Genomic DNA, 9,277 nt, shown 5'->3' with positions numbered 1-9,277 from the left:
GGCAACCACATGGGGTGCGCCCCACCACATCGAGGCCACGCCCACATGTGGGCGGGACCTCAGGGGTGGGGGGGATCTGAAACCCACCCGTGAAGGGGGAGCGCGGCAGGGAGGGGGCGTGGTCTGAGAGGAGCACGTGACACCTCCAGGGGCGGGCTTGTTTGAGGGCGGGGCCTTTTGCGGTATGGGCGGGGCTTATTTGGGGCGGGGCTTTGAGCCATAGACCCTCAATGGGGCGGCACAGCCCCAGCGCCCCAATGGGGTCCATGCCCCCCCTTAGACCCTCAGTGGGGCCACATAGCCCCAGCACCCCAATGGGGTCCGCGTCCTCTTAGACTATCAATGTGGCACATGTCGCCATTTAGACCTGCAATGGGGTTCATGTCCCCCTCAGACCCCCAATGGGGCCACACAGCCTCAGCCCTCCCAATGAACTCAACAGGGTCCACGTCCCCCTCAGCCCCTCAATGGGGTGCATATCCCCTTTTAGACCTGCACTGGGGGACCCATGTCCTCGTTCAGGCCCCCTATGCAGCTCCATTCCCCCTCAGACCCCAAATGTGGGCCACATCCATCCATTAGACCACAACTGAGGCCCACACCACCACCCATACCTTAACCTTGAGACCCCTTGATGTCATGGGCCTGTCCCCTGGGGGTTTTGGGTTGGATTATGGGGATACAGGAGTTAATGGGACAGATCCCTATGGAGTGGCGCCTTATTCCCACAGCTGCTGATCGTGCCTCTCCTCGCCATGTACCTGCACATCCCGCCCCCCCGGCTGTCCCCAGCTCTCCTCTCCTGGAGGTCCTCTGAAGGGTACTTCACATACAGGGACCAGAACATCTATAGAGGTGATAGGGCTGCACCAACACCAGGGACACATCGTCCATCACGGTGAGGAGAGGGGTGGTGGCTCTGGTACCCTCTGTGCACCCAGGGATGTCCCCAAGGCAAAGTGATGGAAAATCCCTCCCAGACCACAATGACTTTAAAGGGAGCTGCTGCATGGATCCAGGTGTGCTGTGAGTGTTTGTTATCAGAGCACATAATGGAGTGATCATAGGATCAACCAGGTTGGAAAAGAGCTTTAAGATCATAAAGCCTGTTCCAATGCCTGAGCACCCTTTGGGGAAAGAATTGTTCCTCAGCTCCATCTAAACCTCCCCTGGTGCAGCTTGAGGCCATTTCCTCTTGTCCTGTCCCTTGTTCCTTGGGAGCAGAGCCCAGTGCCCTCCTGGCTCCATGCTCCTGTCAGGCAGTTGTAGGGAGCGATAAGGTCCCCCCTGAGCCTTCTCTTCTCCAGACTGAACCCCCCAGGTCCCTCAGCCGTTCCCCATCACACTTGAGCTCCAGGTCCTGCACCAGCTCCGTTCCCAGTGGGAAGGATCCCAAGAGCCTCTGATGGTCACAGCAAGGAAAGACCTTTTTGCTGGAGCAGTTGTGACCAGTTGTAGCATCTTAGAGGCAGCTGCAGTTGATTTATGCTAAGTAAAACCCTATTTGCATCAAGCAGTTGGTACCAGTGGCTGTGGTTCCTCATTTGGTTGGGTTTTCGAAGCTGTGGTGCAAGTCAAACCCACCTTAGTTTTTTAAGGGAGCAGTTGGAAAGACAACACCGTGATGCTGGTTGGGGCCCTAGTGAGGCAAACAGCAAAGTGTGTCTCCTAGAGGAGGAAATGGGGGGAAGCTGATGCTGAGGTGCTCCATTCCTTTCCCAGATTCCAGCAGCACCATTGGCAGCTCTGACGTTGTTGTCCTCCTGCACAGACTCCCGACCTCCAGCTACGACTGGTACAAGGTGAGGGCAGAGAGGTCATGTGGGTTGGATGCTGACAGCAACCCCTACGGCTTCTCCCTCCATGGGGATGAGGAGACAGTCTGGGGTGGGTGATGCTGCAGAGGAGGTACCACTGTGCTCCAGGATATCAGCCTTGTTCCTCTCCAATACCTTACACAGGAGCCAAGCTCTATTCACATTGCCCTTTCCCATTCTCCAGCCCAAAGTGGGAGGAAAAGACCCTCAACTGTTTATTGTTGGGGATGATCTTGCTGTTTATTGGGATATTGCAAGCTCCTGCAGTTTTCCTGAAGCTGGAAAGTGCTTTTTGGGACAGCAGAAGGGACCGTGGCCATTCATAGCTGAGCATCACCACAGACGTCCCCTCTTTCTGCTTCCATCAGATGGTTTTTAATGCATTTCTCCTCTTTGCAGATCTGGCAAGGGCTGACACAGAGGTTCCAACGGGTCATTGCTCTGGATTTCACAGGATTTGGGTTCAGTGACAAACCTGTAAGTAGTTACTTTTGACCATGAGGTCATTCTGCTGTGCCAGCACCACGGGAGGACTGGTGTTTGCACTCTAATTTCTTCTCCCATTTACATCTGGAAAGGGAATAAGACATTGTAATAGTGGGTAAGATAAGCAAGATTTGTGATGGATCAGCTCTGTCACCATCTTGCCTTGATGTGACTCCAAACACACCTTGACCCCTTTGGGGCATGGGCAGTGTTCTATCATCTTGTGGCCACTGCAGCTTTGTCTGGGGTCACAACCTGCTGGTTTCCACCCCATATCCCTCCATTTGGGTGTTTGTTCAGGGTTTTGGGCTCACGATGGGTCAGGCTCTCACTGTGGCTCCTCTCCCTATTGCTCCACAGACACCCCACCACTACTCCGTCTTCAAGCAGGCTAGCATCAAGGGGCTAGTGCGGCACCTCGGCTTCTGCCACCACAGGATCAAACTCCCCATGTCTATGGGGATACGGTCGCACAGGAGCTGCCGCACAGGTCACTGCTGCCACTGATGCTCTGCTCTTTGGGGTCCCCAAGATGATTTCCAGCAGGTCAGTGGAAGGATGTGGTGCTAACCCCCTTTTCTCTTCTATAATGAAGGCTGAGAGGTCTTGGAGCACACCCATGGTGAGCAGATAGGAGGCTCCCCATCCATCAAATCCCATCTTCTAGGATGTTTAACCTCCCTCCTGAGCTCCTTCTTATCAAGCCAGGGGCAGCAGAGATGATCTGAAACTGTTAATTCATAGAATCATGGAATGGTTTGGATTGGAAGGGAGCTTAAAGCTCCTCCAGTTCCAACCACAGGCAGGGACACCTTCCACTAGAGCAGGTTGCTCCAAGCCCCTGTGTCCAACCTGGCCTTGAACACTGCCAGGGATGGGGCAGCCACAGCTTCTCTGGGCACCCTGTGCCAGCGCCTCAGCACCCTCACAGGGAACAGCTTCTGCCTAAGAGCTCATCTCAGTCTCCTCTCTGGCAGGTTAAAGCCATTCCCCTTGGCCTGTCCCTACAGGCCCTTGTCCAAAGCCCCTCTCCAGGTTTCCTGTAGCCCCTTTAGGCACTGGAGCTGCTCTAAGGTCTCCCCTTAAGGAGCCTTCTCTTCTCCAGGCTGAACCAGCCCAGCTCTCTCAGCTTATGGGGAATTGGGAGGAAAGCCCCCTGAGGGAGCAGGATTTGCCCATCTCCATGATACTGAGCAGCACTGTCTCCTTTCTCCCTTGTGCCCAAGATCCTTAAGGATGGGGGGCTGCTGTCCCACATCATCACACACCTGATGAACTTCTTTGTCTTCTCCAGAGAGAACCTCTTTGTCTTCTCCAGAGGGTGAGTTGATGACAGCCCATACAGGGGGTATGAGCTATGTGGGGAGGGGGTTGCATAGGAATTGGAGTAGTGGGTGTTTGGCACATGAGCAGATCCCCCAGTGCTGTCCCAGGAGGGATCTGCCCCTGGATTTAAGTGACTTTGATCCTCCGGGCCATTCCCTCTCCAGGTTGGCACCTATTAATGACACAGATTTCACTGTACGCTGAAATCCTCTGTCCTGTGGGTACTGAACTTGCGCACGTTCCAGAGGCCATGAAATCCCAAACCACAGCACATACAGTGCCCAATCACCTCTATATTTTTATCAGATGTTGCAAACCCCCCTTTTCCCCCAAAAAAGGCCTGCAAAGTCCAACTCTGGGTGCATTTGGGAGTCCATTTGCATTGCTGTGCTTGCCCCCTGTTTTTCCCAGTGGATGTACTCAGGTTTTCAGGGCTAGTTCTTGAGCCATACACTAACACATCTGCTGCTATGCTGAGCTGACCTTCCTCTTGTCCAGGCTTGGGGCAGTCTCTGTGCCCTATACGCAGCCTTCACAGGCAGAGTACTGGGATATATGCATGGTCGTGCAGCCCAGTGACAGGAATCTCATCATTGACAGGTACATCCCCATTACTTGCTGCATAAGCTTTGGTTTATGCCTGTGGTGTCCCCCTGTCTGCAGGCAGAGCCATGGAGTGGCTTGGAAGTTAACCAGAACTTGGCCCAATCCCTGGATCCTGGCTCCCCAGGGCTTCCAGCTGCTTCTGCTGGGATCTGGGATCATCCCTGCACCACAAAAGAGCATTGGGGTGTGATGTAGGAGCAGGGATTCCTGCCAGGGTGATACAAGGCAGGTGCATAAGTTTGGAGTCAGGAGGATCTGAGCATGGTGGGAGAAGGACAATGCTGGAGGTTTATTATAAAATAAAACATGGGGTTTATTTTGTTTCTTTGGAAGTCAGAGGCTTCAATTTATAGGCTTTTGTTAATAACTGGAGCTAAACCTGGTTCTCTCCAGTTCAGGGCCTCTGGAAGGACTTTGGGCTGGTGGGTGTGAGCTCAGTGTCCACATCTAGTGGGGTTTGTAAGCATCCTTCTCCCCCAGCATGGAAACTCCTCTCTGCTCCCAGTGGGGACAACCTCCAGGCAAAGCACACCACAGATCTCAGCCTCTCCAATGGGCGGTCACTAATTGTCTCTTGATAATGAGGAATGCTAACCCAAGTCCAGCAATGGATGCACTGGCTGATGTACTCCCCACTTAGTAAGTCCCTTTGGGGCACAGTTTTGCAATGTCACCTCTGCTGGCAGCAGAGCCAGTGCCAAAATATCTCTAACCCCTTAAATGCCATGTGTCAGAGTATTGGTACATTTATTGAGTGCAGCTTCCTGTCCCTGGAAGGCTTTTTGTAACCCAACTGCCTTGAATCTGGTGTTTAAATTGTGAATCTGATGACCTTTCAGATTCCTCCACACACAGTGGTTCAGCGCTGACTCCTCTTCTGTGAGGTACTGAAATGGTTTCAGAGCCACCACAATGCCTGTAAGACCCTGTGTGGGCTTTCAGCAGACTGATTTTGCCCTGACATTGTGTAGGACCCACTTTCTGTCCTGCTGCCCAAGTGAAGCAGGATGGAGTTTAAGGGGACTTGAGGATAACCAACCTTTTGGTGCTGGTTGTGACTTACTGCACTGCCTGGCACAAAGGTGAGGATGTTTCACCCCCTTTTACAACCCAGTGGCATTGAATTGGGAGCAGAGGACCCAATTTTGCTTCCATCTCAGCTGGAAAGGATTCAAACCTTATCTTCCCATCTCCTCAAACTCAAGCTGTTTCTCCCTTCCTACAGGAACTTGGGTTATTCTCCAGCAGGCCTCTGAATTGACTGCACTCAAAAGAAACCACCTTAAGCAAGTCACTAAGCTGGGGATGACCAGCAGAGTGATTCTGCGATGCTGCTGCCCCAAGGCAGTGACCTGGGGAGATGCAGATTCCACCTCAGTCTCATCGCACAGGCACACACTGCCCTGGGAGCAACATTGCAGCTCCTCGGGGCACCTTCTGCTGAGTAACAACAGGTTTCTCTTCAGTATTTTGCAGTACCTAAACCAGAGAAAGAAGCACAGAGAACACTGGGTTGGGGCTTTGATGTCCGCCTCTGTCCCATGTGAGTAGGAACCCGGTTTGGTTTACTGCTTGGGATGCCTGCAACAGTCTTGTTGGCTTAGTTTAGGGATGTCCTTGGGTATAAAAGCTCTGTCTGTGCTTCTCTCTTGCAGTGCATCTCATCTATGGGCCCCTGGACCCTGTGAATCCACACCCAGAGTTCCTTCAGCTTTACAAGTAAGATAATGCCCACCACAAAGTGTGAATGCACAACTGGGGTTCATTTTGAGGGAGGACTTTGTTTTGGGGCTTTCTCTTCAATTCCCTTTTCATGGAGGCTGGTTTTTAGGCATCAAAGTCACAATTCTCAGTCAAAACAATGATGTATTTGAAACCCACAGCAGACAGAGGTAAGATGTATTGACTTAAGGTAGTCTTCTCCTCCAGACTACCCTGAAGTAAATCCAACACTTGGAAGAGTGGTCAAATGTAGCTAATACAGGCTTTTTTGTTCAAAAACCATGTTACGGGCAGAATACAACTATGAGTGGGTAATGTCCTACTTCAGTGGTGGCACCTTGCTGCATTCTCCCAACAGGAAGGTGCTTCCCATGTCCACAGTGTCTGTGCTGGACGACCACATCAGCCACTATCCACAGCTGGAAGATCCAACAGGCTTCTTGAATGCTTATCTCAACTTGATCAACTCCTTCTGAGCTGCTGCACTTCAGTTCTTAACAATATGTGTATTTCTGGGATCTGGGAGCATGCCTTTTGCTGTATCATAGATCCCAAAGTAGGCAGCTCTATAAATGATGATGCCTTGGACAGACACATTGAACCTTGGTACAAGCCAAGCAGACCATCAGACTTGGTAATTTTGACTAGACAGTCCCCTAGACCAGAGGGCGCCACTGCTGGAGGAGGAGTAAAAACCACATGCAGAAGGGCAGACAGGCTGTTGCTCTCTTATTGGAGACCTTTAAACTGTGACCTGAGAAAACTTCTCTGCAGCCAGTGGGTCCTCTAAGCGCTTGCCCGTGTCCTCCTGGATCTGCTGCCATGGGCAGTGTTGCTCCTAAGAGGGGGAGACAGTGTGGATCCTCCTGGCTCACTGGGGGAAGTAACTTGCTTCCATCTGCAAGTTGAAGTTGAGGAAAAGCAGGATCTCAGGTCTTGGCTGTTTTGGTGGAGCAGCTCTGCTGACAAAGGCTCCCAAATACTGTCTGTCTGGTCTGACAGTTGTGCTTCATCTTTGTCTCTCTGCTGACGCTCCTCACATGTCTTACTGCAGAGAGACTGCCATGAATGGAGCCTTTTTCTACTGATACTTGTTTGCCAAGTGGCTTTGGCTTCTGCATGCAGGGTTTTGGGTTTGCCTTTTTTGACAATGTACGGGATGGTTTTGTTAAATTAAGTCTCTGTGGGTTTGTTTGCAGATTTAGCCCTTGTGTTTACGGTCTCTCTGGTCACCAAACCCCAACTTTCTGCTGACCACCTGATGAATGAGAACAAGATGAATAGCTGCAGAGAGGGTGCCTTTAGCATCGGAGTGTGGGAAATCACAGCGTCCAGGAGTCTCAATCCTGAAGGGGAAAGAGCCACCAAAGCAGCCCCAAGTCCCTTGTCAGGACTTGCCGGAGAGCAGGCAGTGCTCCTGCATTACAGGGGTCAGTGCCGGGAGGGGTGGTGGCAGATTTAATATGGTCATTGGCTGCCATTGACGTTCTTTTGCCAAGGTGGGGGGATGCACCCTGGGCAGGTAATGCCACCCTTGGGAGTGCTGCGGGAGGCCGGGGCGTGAGGTAAGTGCTGCAGGGCTGAGCTTAGCCCCTGCTCTAGGGTGGCATCCTCTGGACCCAAAGCAAAGCAAACTGAGTCCTCTCTGCTGGCCAGGAAGGATGTGGCAACAAAGACAGAGATCCCTCATGACCATGTAGCTGTCCAGGCATCTGGCTGGATGATGGCTGTGTAAGGTGTCAGCTGGTTGGTGGTTTGCTCTGCATGGTGGCAGCATGAACCATTTAACAGGTACACATATGGTGTGGGGGGAACTGAGATACCAGGAGAAAGTGGTAGTGAGGATGGCAAGGGAAAGGAAATTAAAAACAGATGCAGTGGAAATAGAAATGCAGATGACCTCTGTGACCATTGATTTTTCGAGTGCAAGCACATCTCCCCTGTGCAAGCTTTGAGATGATCAGCCCCAGGCTTGGCGCTGCTGGGGAAGGTTGGTGCAGTAGAAATTCATACGGGCTCTATCCTGTTTGAGTGGGTCCTGCTTGATGGTGCTCCTCCCTTTGCTGGGGTGCATGCTTGGCCCTGGCCAGGCCCTCAGACCTTCCCGTGGTGCCTTTCACCAGGGGTAGAGGTGTGATGCCTGTTGATGTTTGAGTGCTGGTATCCACCAGAACCCGTGAGGTCCCAGCCGTGCTCCCTGAGAAGCTGCTTTGGGAAGAGGGCAAAAAGAAACAGAGAACAGGAGATGATTGACAGCAGCCCTTTAGATTGCTTTTGTTAATGCATCAGTAATAACATAAGCTTTATCTTGAAATGTTCATGGAATCGAGACTTTGATGGAAATAGGCTTTTGGGTTAATATATTTTTGATAGATAAACCAGAATGAAATAGAAAGACCAGGGGAATATGCAGTATGTGAAGGCAGACATATTTTGCCTTTAAACCTCTCTCCTCACATGCTGAGTGCAGGTATTGGATATGCAGATATAAACAGTGTGTTTGTAAACACACGCTCAGTGCCTGGGTTTGGGGAGGATTTGGGCACCCGGAGGAGTGTTTCTGGTGTAAGAGGCAGCTGAGTGAGATGGAATGTGGTCTCCTGCCAATGCTCCTTTGGAATACACACTACATAATCGATGATACCCTTGTACTGCTTATCAGCAGCAATCTGTTTACTTGCATGTTGTACCTGGAGCAGGAGCTTGACCCGCTCGATAGGCACCACCGCATTCTTGCTGATGGCGGTGGCAACACCGCCCGCCACAAAGTCCCTGAGGAAGGTGGTCTGCCATGTTTGCGCCACGCCAGAGTCACCAGGAATGAAACGCCGCTGCTGCTCAAGCTGAAAGCTCTTGTTCTGGGTCTACATGGCAGGTTTTGGGGACAGGAAAAAACCTGATTTTTTATCTCCAGATTCAGCACTTTGCATTAACAACCTCATCTTTGGCTACCAAACTGCTGCATTTATGCAGGTAAATCCTTGAAGCACCAGAAAAGATGAGTCTGGGATAAAATATGACCTCAAAAGACAACAGGAGCACATATGTCTGTTCCAGGAGTCCTTATCTGCCTTCACTGTGAGGCCATGCTACACATGACAGGTAGACAGGACCACCTGCAGCCAAGATCTGATGCTTATACTCCCACCATGGATGCAGTTGAAATGATATCCCTCTGCTAAGAGTTGTAATACTTGATCAGCTTGTCAGGCCTGAAGAATTTGAAGTAGAGTTTGCCTACACTAACTACAGCAGGAGAGCTGGATCTGTAATCCCCCAAGCACAGGCAATGATGCTTTGCACCCATAAAGGAGCATTTA

At 51.4% G+C, this 9,277-nt stretch overlaps 1 protein-coding gene across 1 annotated transcript; it reads left to right on the top strand.

The window, feature by feature from the left end:
- Positions 1–230: 230 nt before the first annotated feature.
- Positions 231–6,711, top strand: MEST (mesoderm specific transcript; the record flags this gene model as incomplete). Its single annotated transcript, XM_080610396.1, is given in 12 exon segments — positions 231–287; positions 732–855; positions 1,723–1,802; positions 2,217–2,294; positions 2,664–2,748; positions 2,751–2,793; positions 2,850–2,925; positions 3,530–3,624; positions 4,128–4,229; positions 5,702–5,778; positions 5,891–5,954; positions 6,316–6,711. Coding segments are annotated over 12 exon segments (999 nt in total). The 3' UTR covers positions 6,434–6,711.
- Between the last annotated feature and the right edge of the window lie 2,566 nt (positions 6,712–9,277).

The sequence above is a fragment of the Psittacula echo genome, assembly GCF_963264785.1.
Source record: "Psittacula echo genome assembly, chromosome: 1".
Taxonomy (NCBI): Eukaryota; Metazoa; Chordata; class Aves; order Psittaciformes; family Psittacidae; genus Psittacula; species Psittacula echo.
Note: the sequence above shows the minus strand (reverse complement) of the source record. Positions and strands in the feature narration are given on the sequence as shown.